This window comes from Brassica napus, chromosome A7 (assembly GCF_020379485.1).
Source record: "Brassica napus cultivar Da-Ae chromosome A7, Da-Ae, whole genome shotgun sequence".
Classification (NCBI taxonomy): Eukaryota; Viridiplantae; Streptophyta; class Magnoliopsida; order Brassicales; family Brassicaceae; genus Brassica; species Brassica napus.
This window is the reverse complement of record NC_063440.1, coordinates 27,707,550-27,730,843: the sequence shown is the minus strand read 5'-3', so window position 1 is coordinate 27,730,843 and position 23,294 is coordinate 27,707,550. Positions and strand designations below refer to the sequence as shown.

The 23,294-nt window shown below is 37.7% G+C and overlaps 3 protein-coding genes and 1 long non-coding RNA gene across 6 annotated transcripts; all 4 read left to right on the top strand.

Annotated features, from left to right (window-relative positions):
- Window positions 1–4: 4 nt before the first annotated feature.
- Window positions 5–402, top strand: LOC125576398. Its single transcript, XR_007314763.1, has 2 exons — window positions 5–145; window positions 222–402. It is a non-coding gene; the product is annotated as an uncharacterized LOC125576398 (long non-coding RNA).
- A 5,386-nt stretch (window positions 403–5,788) lies between these two features.
- BNAA07G34590D lies at window positions 5,789–8,737 on the top strand. The gene is made up of 12 exons (XM_013794649.3): window positions 5,789–6,146; window positions 6,261–6,390; window positions 6,482–6,584; window positions 6,740–6,863; window positions 6,928–6,993; window positions 7,151–7,189; window positions 7,293–7,373; window positions 7,461–7,508; window positions 7,682–7,732; window positions 7,841–7,909; window positions 7,992–8,243; window positions 8,322–8,737. The coding sequence occupies exons 1-12, from the start codon at window positions 5,997–5,999 to the stop codon at window positions 8,568–8,570; spliced, it is 1,362 nt and encodes a 453-aa protein (XP_013650103.1). The 5' UTR covers window positions 5,789–5,996; the 3' UTR covers window positions 8,571–8,737.
- A 16-nt stretch (window positions 8,738–8,753) lies between these two features.
- On the top strand, window positions 8,754–10,818 carry LOC106354655 (NADH dehydrogenase [ubiquinone] iron-sulfur protein 8-A, mitochondrial). Its single transcript, XM_013794650.3, has 8 exons — window positions 8,754–8,940; window positions 9,261–9,339; window positions 9,447–9,500; window positions 9,587–9,678; window positions 9,762–9,875; window positions 10,202–10,269; window positions 10,360–10,471; window positions 10,564–10,818. The coding sequence occupies exons 1-8, from the start codon at window positions 8,887–8,889 to the stop codon at window positions 10,657–10,659; spliced, it is 669 nt and encodes a 222-aa protein (XP_013650104.1). The 5' UTR covers window positions 8,754–8,886; the 3' UTR covers window positions 10,660–10,818.
- Window positions 10,819–10,907: 89 nt separating this feature from the next.
- LOC106354656 (histone acetyltransferase HAC1) lies at window positions 10,908–18,569 on the top strand. 3 transcript variants are annotated; one of them, XM_048736404.1, is made up of 17 exons: window positions 10,908–11,178; window positions 11,270–11,588; window positions 11,811–11,925; window positions 12,008–12,269; window positions 12,351–12,815; window positions 12,900–13,042; window positions 13,146–14,735; window positions 14,845–15,141; window positions 15,228–15,506; window positions 15,659–15,787; window positions 15,888–16,088; window positions 16,196–16,338; window positions 16,418–16,730; window positions 16,809–16,948; window positions 17,022–17,100; window positions 17,190–17,800; window positions 17,905–18,569. In XM_048736404.1, the coding sequence occupies exons 2-17, from the start codon at window positions 11,404–11,406 to the stop codon at window positions 18,017–18,019; spliced, it is 5,067 nt and encodes a 1,688-aa protein (XP_048592361.1). In that variant the 5' UTR covers window positions 10,908–11,178; window positions 11,270–11,403; the 3' UTR covers window positions 18,020–18,569. The 3 variants fall into 3 exon arrangements, with proteins under 3 accessions (XP_048592361.1, XP_048592359.1, XP_048592360.1); XM_048736402.1 differs by having other exon boundaries at window positions 12,351–13,042; XM_048736403.1 differs by having other exon boundaries at window positions 10,923–11,178; window positions 11,283–11,588; window positions 12,351–13,042.
- Window positions 18,570–23,294: the final 4,725 nt, after the last annotated feature.

Below are 23,294 nucleotides of genomic sequence, written 5' to 3'. Positions count from 1 at the left end.
TTCAATCCCATTTCTCTGCAATGGAGAAACCACCGGAAGAAAAAGCCACCGCCCAGAGACCAAACCGGTTTCGAAATCGATCAAAGCCGGTTCTCCAGTTCCGACCCGTCGGGAGAATCACTCGAGTACCTCGCGCTGCTGAAAAGTAAAGTCTCTCGATTCAGATCTGATTTTTTGTTTAGCGAAATTCACTGTCTAATTTTCTAAGATCTGTGGTTCAGGTAATAGAGCTTGCTGCCAGAGACAACAAGAAGTTGGCGATCATACACTTCTTCTTTTGCCGAAAGAACGATGAAGCTTTTACCAAATTTCTCTATTTTTTTTCAAACTTTTGTATGTATGTATGTGTATGTATGTGTGTGTATGTATAATGTATGTATGTAAAGAGAGAGAGTGAGGGAGTGGGAGAGAGAGAGAGTGAGGGAGTGCGAGAGAGAGTGAGGGAACGGGAGAGAGAGAGAGAGTGCGTGGGCCCCGCGCGCGCGGGGGAGAGCGCGTGGGGGGAGAGCGCGCGGCGGGCGGCGGAGAGCGCGCGGGAGAGAGCGCGGCGGGGGAGAGGGAGAGCGTGCGGCGGCAGAGAGCGCGCGGTGGGGGAGAGCGCGCGGGGGAGAGCGCGCGGGGGGGAGCGCGCCGGGGAGAGCGCGCGGGAGGAGAGCGGGAGGAGAGCGCGCGCGGGAAGAGAGCGCGCGCGGGAAGAGAGCGCGTGCGGGAAGAGAGCGGGCGCGGGAAGAGAGCGCGCGCGGGACAGGAGAGCGCGCGCGGGAAGAGGCGCGCGGGCGGGACAGGAGCGCGCGGGAGAGGAGAGCGCGCGCAGGAAGGAGAGCGCGCGCGGGAAGGAGAGAGCGCGCGGGAAGGAGAGAGCGCGCGGGAGGAGAGTGCGCGGGAGGAGAGCGCCCGCGGGAGGAGAGCGCCGGCGGGAGGAGAGCGCCCGCGGGAGGAGAGCGCCCGCGGGAGGAGAGCGCGCGCGGGAAGGAGAGAGCGCGCGGGAAGGAGAGAGCGCGCGGGAAGGAGAGAGCGCGCGGGAGGAGAGCGCCGGCGGGAGGAGAGGAGAGCGCCCGCGGGAGGAGAGCGCCCGCGGGAGGAGAGCGCCCGCGGGAGGAGAGCGCCCGCGGGAGGAGAGCGCCCGCGGGAAGGAGAGAGCGCGCGGGAAGGAGAGAGCGCGCGGGAAGGAGAGAGAGCGCGCGGGAGGGAGAGAGCGCGCGGGAGGAGAGCGCGCGCGGGAGGAGAGCGCGCGGGAGGAGAGCGCGCGGGAGGAGAGCGCGCGGGAGGAGAGCGCGCGGGAGGAGAGCGCCGGCGGGAGGAGAGCGCCGGCGGGAGGAGAGCGCCCGCGGGAGGAGAGCGCGCGGGAGGAGAGCGCGCGGGAGGAGAGCGCCGGCGGGAGGAGAGCGCCCGCGGGAGGAGAGCGCCCGCGGGAGGAGAGCGCGCGCGGGAAGGAGAGAGCGCGCGGGAAGGAGAGAGCGCGCGGGAGGAGAGAGCGCGCGGGAAGGAGAGAGCGCGCGGGAGGAGAGAGCGCGCGGGAGGAGAGCGCGCGCGGGAGGAGAGCGCGCGCGGGAGGAGAGTGCCCGCGGGAGGAGAGCGCCCGCGGGAGGAGAGCGCGCACGGGAGGAGAGCGCAGAGCGCGCGGGAGGAGAGAGGAGAGCGCGCGGGAGGAGAGAGGAGAGCGCGCGGGAGGAGAGAGCGCTCTCCCCCGCGCGCTCGCTCTCAGGGGATGAGCGCAGGGGAAGATCGCGCAGGGGAAGATCGCAGGGGAAGAGCGAGTGCAGGGGAAGAGCTGCGCTCGTGGGGGGGAGTGGAGAGCGCAGTGCGTGGGGGCCCGGCGCGGTGGAGAGAGCGCGCGCGGGGCGGGGGGCGCCCGAGGGGAGACTAGACTCGCGCGAGGGGGAACGGAGAGGGCGGGGCGGGGGAGAGCGCGCGCGGGAGGGAGAGATGGAGGAAAGAGAGCGAAGAGGAGAGAGAGCTGGAGGAGAGAGAGAGCAGGAGGAGAGATAGAGGGGGGCGGATAGAGATAGAGGGGGGAGAGAGATAGAAGGGGGGAGAGAGATAGCGGGATAGAGAGAGAGAGAGAGCGGGATAGAGAGAGAGAGAGCGATAGAGAGAGAGATAGCGGTATAGGGGGAGGGGGAGGGGGAGAGAGAGAAAGCGGGAGAGAGAGAAAGCGGGAGGGAGAGAGAGAGGGGGAGGGAGAGAAAGCGGGAGGGAGAGAAAGCGGGAGAGAGAGAAAGCGGGAGAGAGAGCATTTAGCTTTCTAGTTGATTTATAAACTTTTTTCTAGTTTATTCCTTTTAAAAGCTTTTGATTTAATTTTTTTATGGGTTTTTAGTAATTAAACCCCTCAACTCAAGATGAATCGTAAAAAAAACCCTCAACTAAAAATCTTGTGAAATAAACCTTCAACTTTAGTTCCGTTAACATATGTTACCCTCCGTCTAAAAAACCGTGACGAAGGGTGACATATGTTAACGGTTTATAAGTTGAGGGTTTATTTCAGGGTTTTTAGTAATTAAACCCCTCAACTAAAGATGAATCGTAAAAAAAACCCTCAACTAAAAATCCTGTGAAATAAACCCTCAACTTTAGTTCCGTTAACATATGTTACCCTCCGTTTAAAAAACCGTGACGGAGGGTGACATATGTTAACGGTTTATAAGTTGAGGGTTTATAATGTTGAAAACTTAGTTGAGGGTTTTTTTTACGATTCAAAAATAGTTGAGGGGTTTTATCACTAAAAGTCATTAAAGGGTTTTTAAGTTATTTATTATTCATTTATACATTGTTTTAGATTGATTTGTAAGCCTTTAAAACTAATGTATATTATTAATACATTAATCTATTATAAAATTAATTTATACATTTTAAATTAATAATTTTCAACACGATTTACAACTTATTATAACTTCAAAATATTAAATTATTTGATATTTGGCAATAGTGATATAAAAAAAATTGTGGGTTTATATCGTCATTTTCAAATATCAAATAATTGAAAGTTTCTAAGTTATATTAAATCTTAAGTAGTGTTGAGGATAATTCATCCATGAAGTCAATCTTTCTATTTGGAGTATGACGTACTTTTTCTTATTTTCATAATTTTCGTCATCAGACTCATACTTTCCTATTTTCCTATATTGTTCTTGATTTATTGTATTACTTTATGTTTCAAATATATTATTGATCAAGAAAATAAAAATATAATGTAGTTATTCAGAAATCAATGATAATAAAAATAATCATGCATTATTTTGGAGGGGGGAGAAGTATGAACCGGATGACAGAAATCATGAAAAAAAGAAAAAGTGCGTCATACTCTAAATAGAAAGATTGACTTCATGGATGAATTATCTCGACACTACTTAAGACTTAATATAACTTAGAAACTTTCAATTATTTCATATTTGACAATGACGATATAAACACACAAATTTTTTTATATCACTATTTCCAAATATCAAATAATTTAATATTTCAAAGTTATAATAAGTTGTAAGTAGTGTTAAAAATTATTAATTTAAGATGTATAAATTAATATACAAATATATTAATGTATTAAAATTTATAAATTAGTTTTAAAAGCTTATAAATCTTAAAACAATGTATAAATGATAATAAATAATTTAATAATATTTAATGACTTTTAGTGATAAAACCCCTCAACTAAAGATGAATCGTGAAAAAAACCCTCAACTAAAAATCCAGTGAAATAAACCCTCAACTTATAAACCGTTAACATATGTCACCCTCCGTCACGGTTTTTTAAACGGAGGGTAACATATGTTAACGGAACTAAAGTTGAGGGTTTATTTCACAGGATTTTTAGTTGAGGGTTTTTTTTACGATTCATCTTTAGTTGAGGGGTTTAATTACTAAAAACCCTTTATTTCATTGGATTTTTAGTTGAGGTTTTTTTTTATGATTCATCTTTAGTTGAGGGGTTTTATCACTAAAAGTCATTAAATGTTATTAAATTATTTATTATCAATTTATACATTGTTTTAGGATTTATAAGCCTTTAAAGCTAATTTATAAATTTTAATATATTATAAAATTAATTTATACATCTTAAGTTAATAATTTTCAGCACTACTTACAACTTATTATAACTTTGAAATATTAAATTATTTGATATTTGGCAATAGTGATATAAAAAAATTTGTGTGTTTATATCGACATTGTCAAATATGAAATAATTTATAGTTTCTAAGTTATATTAAGTCTTAAGTAGTGTCGAAATAATTTATCCATAAAGTCAATCTTTCTATTTAGAGTATGACGTATTTTTTTCTATTTTCATGATTTATGTCATCTGGCTCATACTTCACCCCCCCCCCCTTCCAAAATAATACATGATTATTTTTATTCTCATTGATTTTGGAATAACTACATTATATTTTAATTTTCTTGATCAATAATATATTTGAAACATAAAGTAATACAATAAATCAAGAACAATATAGGAAAATAGGAAAGTATAAGCCGGATGACGAAAATCATGAAAAGAAGAAAAAATATGTCTTACTCAAAATAGAAAGATTGACTTCATGGATGAATTATCCTCGACACTAATTAAGACTTAATATTGCGTAGAAACTTTTAATTATTTTATATTTGACAATGACGATATAAACACACAATTTTTTTATATCACTATTGCCAAATATCAAATAATTTAATATTTTGAAGTTATAATAAGTTGTAAGTCGTGTTGAAAATTATTAATTTAAGATGTATAAATTAATTTTATAATAGATTAATGTATTAAAAATATAAATTAGTTTTAAAGGCTTACACATCAATCTAAAACAATGTATAAATGATAATAAATAACTTAAAAACCCGTTAATGACTTTTAGTGATAAAACCCCTCAACTATTTCTGAATCGTAAAAAAAACCCTCAACTAAGTTTTCAACATTATAAAACCTCAACTTATAAATCGTTAACATATGTCACCCTCCGTCACGGTTTTTTAGACGGAGGGTAACATATGTTAACGGAATTAAAGTTGAGGGTTTATTTTACAGGATTTTTAGTTGATGGTTTTTTTTACGATTCATCTTTAGTTGAGGGGTTTAATTACTAAAAACCCTTTTTTTATTATATTTTTAAAAGATTAATTATGAAAGCTAATTGCATTAGTGGCATATGGTATCATGTCAATTTCTGATTGTTGGAGATACCATAGTCGATTATGGAAGTTAATCGTATAATGTGAAATTAATTATATTCATTTAGCTTTATAGATTTTCAATCTTTTTTTTATTCATTAATTTTTTTAGATTTAAAATGATTGATTACAGAAGTTATTTGCATAATGTAAAATGATTGATTACAGAAATTAAAATGAGTGAATGATCTTTAATTTTCTTCAAGTTTTTTCTTCTAATAAATTTTGGTGATAAACATTTTTCCTATGTTTTTAACTGATTGATTACAGAAACTAATTGCATAAATGTCAAACTAGTAAACATAGTGTTTTGTTTTATCATTATCTTATCAATTTTGTTTTTCCGTCTGAGGTATTATGATCGTTTTGTTTTACATTATATTCATTTAAATTTGATATTATTTTTATATTGATTTATATATTAATTTACAAATCATTTTTTGTTAGGATTCAGATCTCATATATTGCGATGTGGTTTATAATATAAATATAATCAACTACATGTAACTGGATTAAGAAGTTTAATGTAAAAATATTAATGAAATTATTTTTGGATTACTAAATTTATAGAAAAAACACACATTTTTCCCTTTTAAATATGTTTTGGAGAAAATAAAAGTTTTATTTTAATTTCCTTTAAGCTGCTATACTCGCTTGTTCGATTTTGAGTTTGACCTTCACGGAAGAGTTTCCTTTTTCCCCACCGCCGCATCTTCCCCCGGCGGAGAAACCAAAAAAAAAGAACCCTAGAAATTGGAATTTGATCTCTCTCTTACTCGTCCCTTCCCCGATTCAAAATCCGCGTTCGATCGATCGATCGCATTTGCTGGTGAGAAATGAGTCGGCTCTCTTTCCGTCCGCGGCCACTGGACATTCACAAGAAGCTTCCGATTTTGAAATCGTATAAAGACTTTGAAGACGACGACACGCCAACTAGGAACCCTCAGCTCCTGCGTTTAGCTTCTTCCGTAGAGCTTGACCATGAGGTCCAGTCCCCATATAGTCTCTTCTTCTTCTAAACTCATTTCGATCGTTTCGCCGTTGTTAGTTTAGTGTTAAAAATGCTTCCTTTTGCATTTTGGGTTTATGTGTTAATTCAGGTGTCTCCAGTGCCAAGCAAGAAGCTTGCTTCAGAGATACCAACGCCTCAGTTTGTTGTTGTGGATAGTTATGAAAGAGATTATTCACCTACGTTTGGTCAACCTGCTTCTTATCTACGTGCAAGAGGAGGTTTGGTTTTTTGTATAATGAAAGTGCTTTGTTTGTTTAATTGGAGACTTAAAGTCTGTGGCTTTGTTTGCTTTTTTTGTTTTGTTTGCAGCTCGGTCTGAGCTTGGAGAGTTTGTGGAGTATGATCTTGACAATGAGGATGATGACTGGCTTTATGAGTTTGATAAAGATAACAAGCAGCTTTCACCTGAAATGTAAAGTTAACCGATCTAACTATCATATTTTGTGTACTGTTCTTGTTTTACATGGATTAGCTCTCTCTATATAGTACTGAGAGTGATTGGATTTTGCTAAATGTGTTAACATCTAACCAACCTTCAATCAAGTGCTAACACATGAAATGAAACAGGTTTGAGAGCATTATTTTTAAATTAGAGGTGTTGGATCACAAGACGCGGGAAAGAGCAGGAGTTATTACACCTACCCTTGGATCTCCCGTTCCTGTGCATTTGCAGCTTGATGGTGCTATTGAGGTATATACCTTTGCTTTGATTGGCATAGTATTGTGGATTAACTCTTGTTGTCATCTTATTACAGGCGCTGCAATCACTGTCCATCAATTATGGAGTCTTCCAGGCTATTTTCAACTACTGGAAAGACAAGGTTTGTCATAGCTTGATTGTTATAACTTATCTGGAAACATACGTTGTGTTGCCATGCATAATCCTTGTGATCAGGATTAGAAACTAGTTAAACATCTGAAGTACGTTTGGCTTAGAAGACTAATGCATATGTTTCATTTTTTTTGGTGTCAACTTAGCGCAAAAGATGGCAGAAACCTATCTTGCGGCGTTTGCAGGTTTGTACCATTATCTACAGTTGAAACAATCAAGGCCCATGCTCAAAAGGGTCTTCTTACCTTTGTTATTTTAATTGAAGTTTTGCTTCTTTGTTTGGAACAGCCTCCTCCACCGGTCAATGACACCAATCCCTACAATGTATTTAGACCGAGGGAGAAAGCTCACAGACTCCACACAAGAAGGGTAGGCCGTTATCGTGATACCTTTATTATATTTGAATTCAATTAGAGAAACAAGAACACTGAGGAGTAACCTTTACTTCTACTACAGATGCAGAGGAGAGAAAACAATGTGCAGTCATTTGAAAAGCTTCGACAGGTAAGGGAACCACTTGAATTATCTTTACATTTCTTGCTTGAACCAGTCTGAAACCTGAGCAGTTTGCCTTGAATAATGCCCTTCTAGGCTGTTAATTATCTATTTTGACTCGTTTATACTTTTTTTGTTGGATTCTGAATGCAAGTCTTTCTGGAATTATATTATTGTTACAGGTTAGACGCAATCTTGACCAAGCGAAGACCATTCTGGAGGCTCTCATTAAGGTGTTCTTTATGACAGTTTTATATTGACTTGTATGTAACTTTCATTTCATATTTTAACAAAAAGGTTGCATCCTCAAATTTTACTAATTCGAAGTTACTATTCTCTAGAGAGAAGAAAAGAAGAGGGATGTCATGGATGGCGAGGTTAGCCTTCAAAGAATGCAACTCCAATACAGGGTACGTACTAATACTTCTCTTGGAACTCTGTGAGTGTGTGGTTTTGGTGCTTAGTCTGAGAATTGAGTTTTGATATTTGCAGCATGAAACAGAGCTCTTGGAAGATACCTTGGGTCTGCCTGGGTTTCCACCAGCTACAACATCTTACAAATTTGGCTCAAGCGACGAGGATTACATGGACTCAGATGACTACACTAGCACTCACGTACGCACAAGACCTTCCCTTATCTCCAACTCTCGTTTCACAAACTCAAATCTGAATGCATCTCAACACGGAGGCATAAAACAAGAAGTTAGAAGACGACACTCGCATCACAATTGGCTTCACAAACTGGTTAAAAACCTTCTCTTTACAACTCCACCATCTCTCTATATCTGGTTGATATAATTAATCACATTTTGATCTTCTTAGGATCCTAATGAACCGGTGATGCTGTTCACAAAACCGCTGGTTCCTGAGAAACTAGCAGCTGCAGGGATAGTTCCTCCAGCACCTGATGCAACCTCCGGTGGTCAACAACCTCAAAGGCGGTTTCAGGGGAGGATGGGGCGTGGTGGACGGATAATATTCGATAGATGGAATCCTTTGATGCAATCTCACATCAACTGTGGAAACTCTCTCTACATTGCACCAAATCACCGATCTACCAACTTCAACTGAAGAAAAACTTCTTTTGTAAAGAATCTTCAGTGATAGAAGATGTGTAATGTAATAACTATCAAACACTTTGTAACTCTTATTAGTTAATTTTCTGATTGTATCCCGTTAAAAGCAGGGAACGATTCGGTTTAAATTTATAATCCGGTAATGTCACCAGTTCAGTAAAACCAATAGCTATTGTGCCAGGGACTAAATTATAATAATATCTTAATTTCGGGACTAATTTGTAATAATGGATATTAATTCGATTTAAGTTCTCTTTGTTCTGAGAATTTCACTTTTTTTGTTCGAAATCGAATTTGGGAGAGATCCGTCAATGGCGTCGATGCTTGCTCGCAGGTCTCTGGATACTATCCGTGCTCGACATCTCGTATGAATCTCGTTCTCTCTCTCTCTCGTTTAGTTCGATTTGTTTGGATTGCGTAGAAATGAGGATTGGATTCACTCTCTGTCTCTCGTTTTGCTTTCGAATTGGATTAGGGATTATTGTATCTCAATCGATGTAGAGTGAGAAAGAGGGATTTGAGTTTTAGCTGGGTGATGGATGAATCATAAGAGGGAGAGTTTATCATGATCTAGGTCCTCTTTATGTTTGTGTGACTGAGAGCGTTTTTTTTGCAAGTTTTCATTTTTTTCTATGGTGTGTGTAAGTTATGGTTAGTGCTCTTATTAACTTGTCTTTGTGGATAGGTTTTGTCAGGGCAAGCTTTGCAGGGATCTCATCTTTCTCGACTGCAGTCCCGTGCTATTTCTTATGGCTCCAAGAAAGGTATATTCTTTTCTCTGCTGTTGTTTTTAAGGGTTCTGTGGACCGTTGATGACATGTGTTTTTCTGATGCGTTGATGATGACTTATGTGTTTGTTTGTGATACTCAGATGATGAAGAAGAGGAGCAGCTTGCTAAGGAAATCTCCAAGGACTGGAATACTGGTATGCTATTATGAACTATACACTTTGTTTTTGGGTTTTTCTTTTTTTTTTTCTCAATCTTATCCTCGGGTTTTTGATTTTTGCAGTGTTTGAACGGAGCATAAACACTCTGTTTCTCACTGAAATGGTCCGTGGTTTGTCGTTGACCCTCAAGTACTTCTTTGATCCCAAAGTTACTGTGAGTGACATCTCTCCCTGCTTTCAAATCTTCTGGATGAAAAGAAATCTGTATGATTCTGAAGCTATTTCTTGTGTATGTAGATCAATTATCCATTCGAGAAGGGTCCACTGAGCCCTCGCTTCCGTGGTGAACATGCTCTTCGACGTTATCCTACTGGGGAGGAACGCTGCATCGCCTGCAAACTCTGTGAAGCTGTGAGTCTTTAGATCTATGCTAAGGCTTTAATATTCTATTAGGGCTTCATAACTCTTGTAAAGGCATCTTCGGAAGATGAGTGCCTTTTGCATTGATTTGACGAAAATTGTTAACCCATTATGCTGTGGTTCATTCTAATTATTAGAAGAATCATTTGAGTATTAGTAATATTTGCTGTTGAAGTCGCTAGAGTTCTTTGAAATGATCATATCTGCTGACAGTTATCTGGTTATGTATGAAGATCACATGGTATCTTAGATTGATATAGGATAATTTCTTACCTCGGATTTTGATTTTTGCGAGGGATACTTTTCTATTTCATCAGGTCTGTCCAGCTCAAGCAATCACAATAGAAGCAGAAGAGCGAGAAGATGGAAGCCGCAGAACCACAAGGTCAATATCCCCTTTACTTCAAATTCACTAACCATACGCTTTCTTTTCCACCATTTCGTGTGTAGTAATGATCTAAAGACCCTCTAACAGGTACGACATCGACATGACAAAATGCATTTACTGTGGCTTCTGCCAAGAAGCTTGCCCCGTTGATGCAATCGTCGAAGGACCTAACTTCGAATTCGCAACCGAGACACACGAGGTCTGTCAGCTTCATCACAAATTTTCTCTAAGACACAATAAATGACTCCGTGGCATGTAACATTGAACGTTGTGTATGTTCCACTATGATAGGAGCTTCTGTACGACAAAGAAAAGCTGCTTGAGAATGGAGATCGATGGGAGACTGAGATCGCTGAGAATCTCAAATCAGAGAGTCTCTACCGTTGATGAGAGCAGTCCTTTTTTGCTTCATTGTTTTGTGTTTAGAAATAAAAGACCGAGTGCTTGCTTACTGCGTTCCTTTGTTGTATAACCAGCTTTGCGCTGTGTAATTGAATTGTTTGTAAACCACTTCGATTCCGGTTCATGAATTCCGGTTTGCGCCAATTATCGCATTTCAGACAAGAAATTAATATTTTATTTTTTTTGGGTTGCTATTTTAGAACAAATCCTCAGAAAGGAAAGTTGAAAAAAAAAAAGCTCAATCCCCAAATCGAGCGAGCCCTCTACGAACTCTAAAGCCCAGAAAAAATCCCCCCGATTTGGGAAAAAACTTGTCTTCTTTCCCACCTTCCCATCTTCGTTTACCTACTTGATCATCCTTATCTCTCTAACCTCGTCTTTGATTCAGCTCTCTCGCACGTGCCCCAATCGCCTCTTCATCGACTTCGCTTCAATTCAGTACCAACCGATTGGTATCCCGCGAATTTCTATCTGAGTTCAGCTCCTTTGTGAATCAATTCAAAGGTTAGGTGTTCGAATTTTTAGGGTTTTTATTTTTGTTTCAATTTCGTTAATTGGTTACTTAATTGCGTTATCATTTTGTGTTAATTTTCAGCTCTATTAAGCAGGGGACGAGCTAATCAGGAGATGACACTTGGGTGTTGTGTGACTTTAAGTTATGCAGTGTTTGTTACTGTTGATTAAGAGAAGAGGTAGAACAAGGCGAAGGAGATTTAAAAGTTGGTAACAATGAATGTTCAGGCTCACTTGTCGTCCGGACAGGTTTCGAACCAACAGCAGAATGGGAACTCACAGATGCAGAATTTAGTTAACGGTAGTGGTGGTGCTCCTACTACTACTAGTAATGCTGGTTTAGGACCTTCACGTGTTGACAATGACCTCTTGAGACTAAGGCAGAGCATGCGAATCAAGATGTAAGCTTTTGATTTATATATGTTTTTTTTTAAAGTTGTACTTAGCTTCTTTAGGTGTTTCTTAACTTAAAGATACTTTTTTTCTTTCTCTTGCAGTCTGTGTCGTATAATATTGCTTTCTTTCTGTTTACTATTTATGTGAGATTGTTTTGTCTCTCTCTGGGTTTTGTCGCTAGTCAAATCTTTTAACTTTTTGGCTATTTTTTTTTTTTTTTTTTTCAGTTTCAGCATCTTGCAGCAGAAACAACCATCTCCAGCTGATGATGCGTCAAAGGCAAAGTATATGGATGTTGCTAGACGCTTAGAGGAAGGCCTGTTTAAAATTGCCAACACAAAGGTAAGTTTTTTTTTCTTTCAAAAATTCATGTCATAAAATTTGAAATTTCTTTCTAATGTGGCACTTTTGATTTGAACTACAGGAAGATTACTTGAATCAGGCGACCCTTGAACCTCGGCTGGCGAGTCTAATCAAAGGCAGACAATTGAACAACTACAATCAACGACAAGCTAATTCTTCTTCCGTTGGAACAATGATACCCACTCCAGGGTTACAACATAGTGGTGGGAATCCAAATATGATGATGACATCTTCTGTTGATACTGGAATGGCTGGAAGTAATAACATCACAACTACTGCTATGAACACTGGAAGCCTGCTTAATTCTGGTGGCATGCTTGGAGGTTCTTTCATGACAATTTACATAAGATATTCCCGTGTCTGCTCATTGTGTCTCTAAAATTTTTTACTTCTTGTGTCTGCAGGTAACATGTCTAATGGCTACCAGCATTCATCGAGTAATTTTGGTCTTGGTTCTGGAGGGAACATGGCATCAATGAGCTCACAAAGAAATACCGGCCAGATGATGATGCCTACCCCTGGATTTGTCAACAACAATACTAATAACAATAACAACAATGGCCAATCTTACTTGAGTGTTGAAGCTTCCAATAATAGCGGCGGATTTTCTACTGCGCCTATGATGGCACCTCAGCCACAGCAGCAGCAGCAGCAACAGAGGCAGAATATTGGTGGCCAAAATAGTCGTCTGTTACATAACCTTGGAAGTCAAATGGGTGTTGGCCTTAGACCTGGCATGCAACAAATAATGTCTAATGTGTCCAACAACTCCACAAATGGTGGTGTTGGGATGAATGCAAAAGGTGTAGATCCAGGAACCAGAAATTCACAGCAGGTTTATGATAACCTTCAGCGTCCAGGAATGCAGGGTAAAGTTTTTGTTGCCTCCCCCTTTTTTTCTTCTGCATTGTCAGCTCATCAGAATATTCAGTTTATATTATTTTCTCCCTCAGGTGAAGGATATGGTACAAATAATTCTGACCCTTTCGGATCTGGAAACTTGTATGGTGCTGTAACATCTGTTGGAACGATGACAAATACTCAGAACTCCAGTACAACAAGTTTTCAGTCTGTGCCTAGAACTAGCTCTTCTCTGGTAAGGACTGATTGGAATTCACTTTAAATTACAACAAGTGAAACATCATTCATTTATTGAGAATACGGATTGTTTGTAATTGATCTCTTTTGATTTTTGGTAGTCACATCAACAGCAGCAGTTTCAGCAACAGCCCAATCGACTTCAGCAACAACCTAATCAATTTCACCAACAGCAGCAGTTTCTTCGTCAACGGCAGTTGAAGCAGCAGAGCCAGCAGCAACAGAGATTTATAAGTCATGATGCTTTTGGGCAAAATCATGTGGCATCTGACATGGGTACACACGTTAAACACGAACCTGGAATCGAAAACCCTAGCGAGTCTATCCACTCCCAGACTCCTGAGCAATTCCAGCTTTCTCAGTTTCAGAATCAATACCAGAACAATGCAGATGACCGTCATGCAGGTTCTCAGATTCTCCCTGCCACAAGTCAGAGTGATATGTGTACATCAGCTCCCCAAAATAGCCAACAGATACAGCAGATGTTGCACCCGCAGAGTATGGCTTCAGACTCTATTAACAGTTTTAGCAACCTTTCTGTTGGAGTGAAATCAGAATCTGGTCTGCCTGGGCAGTGGCAATCTCAGTCACAGGAACATACTCAAATGTCTAATAGTATGTCGAACCAACTGCACATTCAGAATGATTTCCGTCAGAGAATGTCAGGAACGGACGAAGCTCAGCCCAATAATATGTCTGGAGGGTCTATAGTTCAAAGTCATATATCCACTACATCAGAATCTCCTAATCCTCAAAACCCTGTAGATACCTCTTGTAGATATGGAAATGGGAATCAAGATCCGAGATTCAGAAATCAACAGAAATGGCTCCTGTTTCTACGCCATGCTCGCAACTGCAAAGCGCCTGAAGGCAAGTGTCCTGACCGGAATTGCGTTACGGTACAGAAGCTCTGGAAGCACATGGACAGTTGTGATGCGCCTCAATGTTCATACCCGCGCTGCCGACCCACAAAGACATTGATTAATCACCATCGAAGTTGTAAGGAATCTAACTGTCCTGTCTGTATTCCTGTGAAGGCCTTCTTACAGCAACAGGCAAATGCACGGCTAGCTCGTTTAAGAACTGAAAGTGGTGCAGCAAGGTCAGTGAATGAAGCTGGAATATCCAATGATGCAGTACAGACCTCTACTGGTGCAACATCTTGTGCTCCGCCTGTTGCTGATATTTCGAAGCATTTGCAACCTTCATTAAAACGATTGAAGGTGGAACAGCCTTCTCAACCCGTGGACATTGAGACGGAAAGTTGTAAGAGCTCAGTTGTTTCCATAACAGAAGCACAATCGTCTCAGTACGCTGAAAGAATGGATCATAGGCAGAGTGATGTACGTGCACCTTCTAGGTATTCTGAAGTGAAAGCTGAGGTTTCTGAAGCTTCTGTCCAGGCACGGCCCGGTTTCAAAGAGACGAAAATTGGAATTGCTGAAAATATTCCCAAGCAAAGGCCTGTCATTGAAGCAGTTAAACAAGATTTGTCTGATGTCTCACCTCGGCAAGAGAAATGCAAAATTGAGAAAGAAGCTGAGCCACCTAAGAAAGAAATTATGGCAGAGTCCGTTAAACCTCTACCAAAATCTGGAAAAGCAGAGATAAAGGGTGTTTCGTTAACTGAGTTGTTCACTCCTGAGCAAGTAAGAGAACATATCCGGGGTCTTCGTCAGTGGGTTGGCCAGGTTTGTGATTTTTGGTAGCTTATGATGTTCACACAAGAGCTTGATTGATGAGTAGTTTCCCTTCTTATATGTACTTAACATTAATCTGGTTTCTTTTATGTGGTTGCAGAGTAAAGCCAAAGCTGAAAAGAATCAGGCTATGGAGCATTCAATGAGTGAGAACTCCTGCCAACTGTGTGCAGTGGAGAAGCTTACCTTTGAGCCACCGCCTATTTATTGTACCCCTTGTGGTGCCCGCATCAAGAGAAATGCGATGTATTACACTGTAGGAGCTGGTGACACTCGTCACTACTTTTGTATTCCGTGTTATAATGAGTCCCGTGGGGACACTATAGTAGCTGAAGGGACGCCTATGCCTAAGGCAAGACTCGAGAAAAAGAAAAATGATGAAGAGACTGAAGAATGGGTAAACAACTCTCCACTTTGTAGTTTTGTTTTGTGTTTGTCTCCTGATTTTTTCGTGCATTCTGTAATCTGTTTCTACCTCTGCAGTGGGTCCAATGTGATAAATGTGAGGCTTGGCAGCATCAGATCTGTGCTTTATTTAATGGGCGAAGGAATGACGGAGGGCAAGCTGAGTATACCTGCCCTTATTGCTATATAGCAGAAGTGGAACAAAGTAAGAGGAAACCCTTACCTCAGAGTGCTGTTCTTGGAGCTAAAGACCTACCGAGAACAATTCTCAGTGACCATATAGAGCAGCGGTTGTTTAAGAAGCTCAAGCAGGAAAGAACAGAGAGAGCCAGGGCTCAAGGAAAAAGCTTTGATGAGGTAATCTACTGGTGGAGTTTGTTAAGGTTTTATGTCTTTCTTGTGTTGTTTGCATTTGCGAGCTCATTTTTTCTATTTGTTATACTTTTATTACTGGTTGGAAACAATAGATTGAAGCTGACATTGTTTTTTCTTTGAATTGATACTGGCAGGTTCCTACTGCCGAGTCCCTTGTGATTAGAGTTGTTTCATCTGTTGACAAGAAGCTGGAAGTCAAACCCCGGTTTCTTGATATTTTTCGGGAAGACAGCTACCCAACAGAGTTTGCATACAAGTCCAAGGTAAGAATGATCAAAGCTCATTGTGAATTTATGCATTTCTTTTTTGATCCTCTCTTGAAGTATCCTTCACCCATTCTCACACACCATTTTATTGGGCAAGGTGGTTCTGTTGTTCCAAAAGATTGAAGGTGTAGAAGTATGCTTATTTGGGATGTACGTCCAAGAATTTGGTTCTGAATGCGCATTTCCTAATCAACGCCGAGTTTATCTCTCTTATTTGGATTCTGTAAAGTACTTTAGACCCGAGGTTAGATCTTATAACGGAGAGGCTCTGCGCACTTTCGTTTACCACGAAATTCTGGTAAGTCCTGGTCTTCTCAAAACCTTGGTTATCAGCTAATATCTAAGTTTTTTCTTTCTTTCTAAACTGTATGGAGGATTAAGGGTATAATTTGATCCTGTGTTTAGATCGGTTACCTAGAATACTGCAAGCTGCGTGGTTTCACGAGCTGCTACATATGGGCTTGTCCGCCGCTCAAGGGCGAGGACTATATCTTATATTGTCATCCAGAAATTCAGAAGACGCCAAAATCTGATAAACTACGAGAGTGGTCAGTTTTTGAGAATAAAACTAGTTTTTGTATGAAATAGTGGTTTACATAATCCAAATTCTCATGTTGTTAATTTCAGGTACTTAGCAATGTTGAAAAAAGCTTCAAAGGAGGGCATTGTGGCGGAAACTATTAATCTATATGATCATTTCTTTATGCAAACTGGGGAATGTAGAGCTAAGGTTACTGCAGCTAGGCTCCCGTATTTCGATGGTGACTACTGGCCAGGTGCAGCAGAGGATCTTATATTCCAGATGAGTCAAGAAGAAGACGGCAGAAAGGGAAATAAGAAAGGAATGCTCAAGCAAAAAATCACAAAAAGGGCTCTTAAGGCTTCTGGGCAGACTGATCTGTCTGGGAATGCATCCAAGGATCTGCTGCTAATGCATAAAGTGATCTTTTTACTTTCTATCCATTTTACTATTTTTTTTTTGTTCTTCTTGTTAATTTATATTCACCTTTGTTTCCAGCTTGGTGAGACCATTCATCCAATGAAGGAGGACTTTATCATGGTCCACTTGCAACCTTCTTGCACACATTGCTGTATGCTGATGGTATCTGGAAATCGTTGGCGCTGTAGTCAGTGCAAACACTTTCAGATTTGTGACAAGTAAGAACTCTTCCTTTCTCCCTTCTTCTGCGCACTAAGAATAAATATTAATAAATGTTATTCTCCTCTTTAGGTGTTATGAGGCTGAAGAGCGGCGTGAAGACAGGGAAAGGCATCCTGTTAATTTTAAGGATAAGCATGCGTTATATCCTGTGAGTTGCATTCGCTTGTTGAGGATAGTGTCCTTCACCTTTTGTCTGCGGTCAGTTTTATAAATATTTGCGGGGTATTGATTTTGCAGGTTGAGATTACGGACATTCCTGCAGATACAAGGGACAAGGATGAGATACTCGAAAGCGAGTTCTTCGATACTAGGCAAGCGTTCCTAAGTCTTTGTCAAGGGAACCACTACCAGTACGACACGTTGAGGCGGGCAAAACATTCGTCAATGATGGTCCTTTATCATCTGCATAACCCAACTGCTCCAGCCTTTGTCACGACCTGTAATGCGTGTCACCTCGACATTGAAACTGGTCAAGGCTGGCGCTGTGAAGTATGTCCAGACTACGATGTGTGTGATTCATGTTACCGTAGAGATGGCGGAGTTAATCATCCTCACAAGCTGACCAATCATCCATCTCTAGCTGATCAAAATGCTCAGAACAAAGAAGCGAGGCAATTGCGTGTCTTGCAGCTTAGGAAAATGCTTGATCTTCTGGTACATGCATCACAATGTCGTTCCGCGCAGTGTCAGTATCCAAATTGCCGGAAAGTGAAGGGGCTGTTCCGACATGGTATACAGTGCAAAGTGCGTGCTTCGGGAGGTTGTGTTCTATGCAAGAAAATGTGGTATCTTCTGCAACTCCACGCTCGGGCCTGCAAGGAATCTCAATGCCATGTACCTCGTTGCAGGTAAACGAATCAACCTTTCATTTAGACATCAAACACTTTGGTCCATTTAATTTTGTGTTGATGATCGTTGTCACTTGTCAACCTCTATCTCTCTTTTCATTCAGTGACCTGAAGGAGCATCTAAGAAGATTACAGCAGCAATCAGATTCACGGAGAAGAGCAGCTGTGATGGAAATGATGAGACAAAGAGCTGCAGAAGTCGCCGGGGGATCAAGTTAATCAAAACCTGTACATTTATAAAAGATCAAATCGAAGTTCCTTTCCTAAAGGTAACAACCTATGTTGCCAATTTCACCGAGCCCCAACAAGTTGATCATTATCCTTTTGAAGAAGAAGAAGACCAGACAGTTAGAGACTAATGGGTGAATGTAGCTTAGGTTCGTGTTTAACATGCGCTCAGAGTGTGACTTGATTTTCACAAGAAGAAGAGGAAAGTCGTGTGTTCTTCAAAGATCAGTCTTGAGTTTGAAGGTCAGTAAATTTGATATGGTTTGTTTGGTTGGGTGATCGTCTGATAGTGTATACATACATACACACACACTTTCCTCTCATGTTATTTTTTAGGTATTTTGTTTGTATTTTTGTAAATTTGCCATTTCTGATTTGGGAATGGCAATAGTGTAACATATACAGTTACTTTAACGTGTTGCTTGCAAGCAAAGTAAGATAGTGAGATCTTCTATTCCACTTTTTTTTTCTTATGTTTTGATGAAATTGTATTCACACTTGTAATCATAATAATTTAGTTTATCTGGATTAGCTTTTGCTTTTTGAAGCTTCACATACTATATATATATATATATATATCATTTTTTTTGTTAATTTTTATGGTAAAAAATACTAAGTTAATCTTCTCAGATGTAACTTGGTTAGTTTGAAAAAAAGAAGAAAAATTGATGAAGTTATTAGTTTAAGAAAACAATTAAAGAGGTAAAAAATGTTAAGTGTATTGAATAAATGTTGGTGTCAATAGTCAAAGGGACAATGAAGGTCAACCCGTATATGTTTAAATGTTGGTGTATGTATATGTTTAAATCGTAAAACCAGATGTAATTCTTATCGTTGCAAAAACTATAAATCTACAAATATGTCTAACGGTTTATATTCATGAAAATAGCATCTTAGTTTTTAAGAAATCCAATGAAAAATGTTTTAATTTATAACCAGTAACACTTTTATGTTTCAATTGAAGACTGTTCTACAAACTATAGGAAAATTGCATACAATATTCATTAAAGAAACTATAATTCAGTAACTAACCAACCAAAAATTCTTTTCCATCATTTCTAAAATATATAGTGTACTATCATTTCTATTTGTTTTTATTTTATTTTTAGTTTGTTTATTTCTTTCCCTTCAATCTTATTTCCTTAATAGTCTTTAATAAATTAATTTTCAAATTCAACTTAGAAAAATATAATATTTTTGTACATATAACATAATTTGAATTTTTTAAATCAGATACTTAAAAAACTGTTGATAAATAATTATACAATTTTCTGTCATATTATATAGAACATCCTGTCATTCTATTTTATATGTTGATGTTTTCTTAGCAATAATATATATTTATGTTATAAATACTATAGTAAGTTTATATTACTTTTTACGAGTTCTATACTATTTTCGAAAAGTCATATTATAAAATTCAATCGTTTATAAATGTTATCTAAATTAATTTCATTCATTACTCAGTCTAATTTTTTTTTTTTTGCTCAGTCTAATTTAATTATGTTTAAAAGCTATCAACATATGATTATATGTCTTATAATATAAAATTATGTATATGTACTTTATTAAAAAAGCAGAATAAAAATTAAATGGCATAACAACTTTTTGTCTAGAATGGGAAGGGAAAAAAAGAAAAAAAAAGAAGTAATTTTAGGTATTCACTTCATTTTCCAATTATATGTGAAATATTATTTTATTTTTTAATTAAATATTTTTAATAATTATTGAGAACTTAGTTAGTTCACAAATTCATCCATTATTATAATGATCTATATATCGGTAACAAGAGTTGACAAAAAAAAATATATATCGGTAACAAGAAAATGAAAAAAATGAAATATATTCAAAAGTAAATGTAATCGTGTTTTTTTTTGTGTGGAAAATGAGTTCATTTCATAACATTCCTTTAAGATTACTAGTTTGCAAAATTAGTTTCTAATAATCCACGGTTCAACCAATTTGACCTAATGATCCAATAACTTGTAAACAATATGTTTTTTTTTTCTTTCTTTTCAAAAGCACTATTATGAATGTTTCACTCTGTTAATGATGATTTAGTTTGATATTATGGACTCACTTTGATATGGTTCCTGTATAATTGTTACCTAAATACACAAAAAGTTCATAGAATGATTTTTCACTTGTCATCCAGACCACAATCACTAGTTACACTTGCGTAAAGACATTTTTTTCCTATCTATTATTATCATTTCTTTTTCTATCATTTGACTGTGGAATTGCCGTGTGGTCCCCAAACTGCTGAATCTTGAACATTATTGGCTTAGGAATCGATATATCACGTATTGTTAATCTCATTGGAGGAGTCGATACTTGATATAAAGTAACATGTTTATGAAAAATGAATATACACCCATCGAATGTTTTTTAAACTAGAAATGAAACAATAACTGAGGAGATGATGCTTGGTCTTAACTCTTAAACTATAAGATTCTAAATGACGTAAACAAATTAATGTTTAAGAAATAAGAGTATTATTGATATTTACTAGTTTTATGTTTATCAGACCAATAAAATCTTAACTCTTTTTATTGTCATTTAGTTATTCATACCGGCCATCATGATGCAATCACGTCCGAGTCCGAGTCCGGGTCCGAGCTAACGTAATTGATTTCTTCTACTCTTCTTATTTGAATCAGTTAATAGAATTTCAGTAAATCTACACGTCGAGTTTCCTGTGAATATATATATTTGTAACTTACAATGCATAGTTAATAAATAGCTTGTTATCTACTGTCTTATCGTTCCCTGAATTAATAATTTTATTTACAAAAACTGTCTTCGTCTACATTAACCAGTTTAAATTAATTATTCACGAACACGCATTCTAACATACACACAATTTTATGGCAGACGACGACTTACTGGGGAATTAAAACTACAATATTTAGACATTGGGATGGACAGTGCAACCACCATATGAAATGACCTGTTAATAAAAACTGAAATTTTAAACTTTGTATAGAACCATTGACCAAGACTCCAATCTAAAGAAGGTTACTGTAGAATTAATCATTAATTTTTTTGGTTAATTGACATATCAAACCAAAGATATTATACTACCATCACAATTTTTTAGTTAATTAGACACCGCAGAATTTCTTGAGCATTCACATAAAAATGATATCATTGAGAGCTACTTGATTAGTGTAATTTTAAAAAGAAAGAAAAACAAGTTTGATCTCTTTTAACTTCTATAATAAATGAGTTTACTAATCAACTAACATTACAAAAAATTACAATAAATAAACATGTTGCAAAAGTTCAATGAAATATATTTCACTTTCAAATAAACGATAAACACAATTTTTGAATAACAATCAAACCCGAACTATTAAAAATAATTATAGTACCTGAAAAAACATGTTGAATTAAATATTAATGTGTAACAAGGTAATAACCTTATAATATTCATATTCGTTTTTTATTTTTTTGGCAATAACCTTATGTGTACATCGATTTATAATCAATAAAATTATTCATCTCCTTTCAATATATATGTTTTGATATTTTCACTTCAATTATCAAACAATCAACATCTACAATAACAAAAATACTTCTGACAGTTTGTTCTGTTATATATTTTACTAATTGTTAACTACATATAAATTCTATGTTTTCTCATCAAAAAGTTTGAAATTCTGTCAGATATTCGGAAGGGACATGATTTTGTTTTTCTTGGCATATAAAAATATTGTGAATATATATCTTTGTAAACAGCATAATGATTCAATTAAATTTATGTTATTTTAATGAGTTTTGATTAAATTTTAGTTAAAAGGTCGTACAATAAGAGATATATATATACAAACACTTAAACTAAATATGACTTTGGAAAAGAAGATAGTTAATTGTTGCTATTTTCAAATAGTTGTTTATATTTAATTTGAGGGAGAAATGTTTTTTCACAGGGGTTAAGTTGATGATGCAAGAGTTTTACTGGGCCAGTAAGCAAAATTAATCATATGTTTCTATAGGAAATACATGCAAATTTTTTTTTTCAAAAATTCACATGGTCAAATGATACCCACATGATCATATGGTAGCTCCACCGCTGTTCAAAATTCGATAATATATGTGTAAGTTGTAGACGATTGTTTTGAATACTCAAATTACACTTGGAATTATTTTGAAAAAAGAAACTATTGATTGGTTGATAAAAGGCAGTCAAAAGTCACGTCAAAACTAATGAATATTTGGAAGTTTAAACCAAATTATCCATGGCTCTCCATAATATATCATTGTTATAAGGGCTTATTTGCTAAATAACCAAAAAAATAAGGAAAATTAGATTTTTAGAGAGAGAGTAGAAAGAGATAAGAAGAGAAAGTAGGAGAAAGAGGGTGTTTTTAGTTAGTTAATGAATTTTGGTTTTTGTTGTGTATATTGGATGCAATTTCCCTTGTTATAAACACAACAAGATATGAATCCAAGATAAAAAACAAGCGAATCACTGAAAATAACAGATCGTTAACACTAACACATTAAGTTAACTATCATATGAACTAAAACTAATTCAGACTTGATTTTAATCTAAAGAGTTAACCTATATACTAGATTTTGACCCGCACGCCCGTGCGGGTGTACTTTTAAAAAAAAAATATGATGCTATTTGATTTTTATGTTAGTATTTAGGATTTGGCAAAAAACTCGAATTCGAAGAATTGAATCGATCCCAATCCGAATAAGTAGTACTAAATCCGAACCGGAATGATTAAATATCTGAATTATTCAAAATTTTGGTATTTGAAGAACTGAAATCTAATCCGATCCGAACCGAAGTATTTTGGGTATCCAAAATAGATTTATATACTTACTTGTATATATTAATTATTTTTAGATTTAATATATATAAAAATATCCAAAATATATATAATACTTTTAAGTTCGCTTAAATGCTTGAAAATATATACAAATAATCAAACGTAAATATCTTAAATAGTTAAAATATACTCAAAACTCCAAAAATACTTAAATAATTATTAATTCTCTATCTAAATATTTAAACCAAACCTATTTAAATTGATTATCCAAATTCGAACCAAATCCTCAAAGATCTGAACTGAACACGAAATCCCAAAAAGATCCGAAAACGAATCCGAACACTCACTCCTAATCACTATTATATATATATATCCTATATGTGTCATCATAGGTTACAAAATATGTGTTATCATATAATTAATCGTATTTTATACGTACCATCAAATAAGTTTTCTTATAATTAATAATATTTTATACGTAC

What these genes read in the sequence shown, in the direction of transcription:
- BNAA07G34590D (XM_013794649.3), top strand. Translation starts at nt 5,997, where the DNA reads ATGAGTCGGCTCTCTTTCCGTCCGCGGCCACTGGACATTCACAAGAAG. An exon ending in AAGCAGCTTTCACCTGAAAT is followed by an intron (nt 6,585 to 6,739) that starts GTAAAGTTAACC and finishes GAAATGAAACAG; the next exon opens with GTTTGAGAGCATTATTTTTA. An exon ending in GAATGCAACTCCAATACAGG is followed by an intron (nt 7,910 to 7,991) that starts GTACGTACTAAT and finishes TGATATTTGCAG; the next exon opens with CATGAAACAGAGCTCTTGGA.
- LOC106354655 (XM_013794650.3), top strand. Translation starts at nt 8,887, where the DNA reads ATGGCGTCGATGCTTGCTCGCAGGTCTCTGGATACTATCCGTGCTCGA. An exon ending in CTATCCGTGCTCGACATCTC is followed by an intron (nt 8,941 to 9,260) that starts GTATGAATCTCG and finishes CTTTGTGGATAG; the next exon opens with GTTTTGTCAGGGCAAGCTTT. An exon ending in TCGCAACCGAGACACACGAG is followed by an intron (nt 10,472 to 10,563) that starts GTCTGTCAGCTT and finishes CCACTATGATAG; the next exon opens with GAGCTTCTGTACGACAAAGA.
- LOC106354656 (XM_048736402.1), top strand. Translation starts at nt 11,404, where the DNA reads ATGAATGTTCAGGCTCACTTGTCGTCCGGACAGGTTTCGAACCAACAG. An exon ending in TTCTGGTGGCATGCTTGGAG is followed by an intron (nt 12,270 to 12,350) that starts GTTCTTTCATGA and finishes TTGTGTCTGCAG; the next exon opens with GTAACATGTCTAATGGCTAC. An exon ending in CTAGAACTAGCTCTTCTCTG is followed by an intron (nt 13,043 to 13,145) that starts GTAAGGACTGAT and finishes GATTTTTGGTAG; the next exon opens with TCACATCAACAGCAGCAGTT.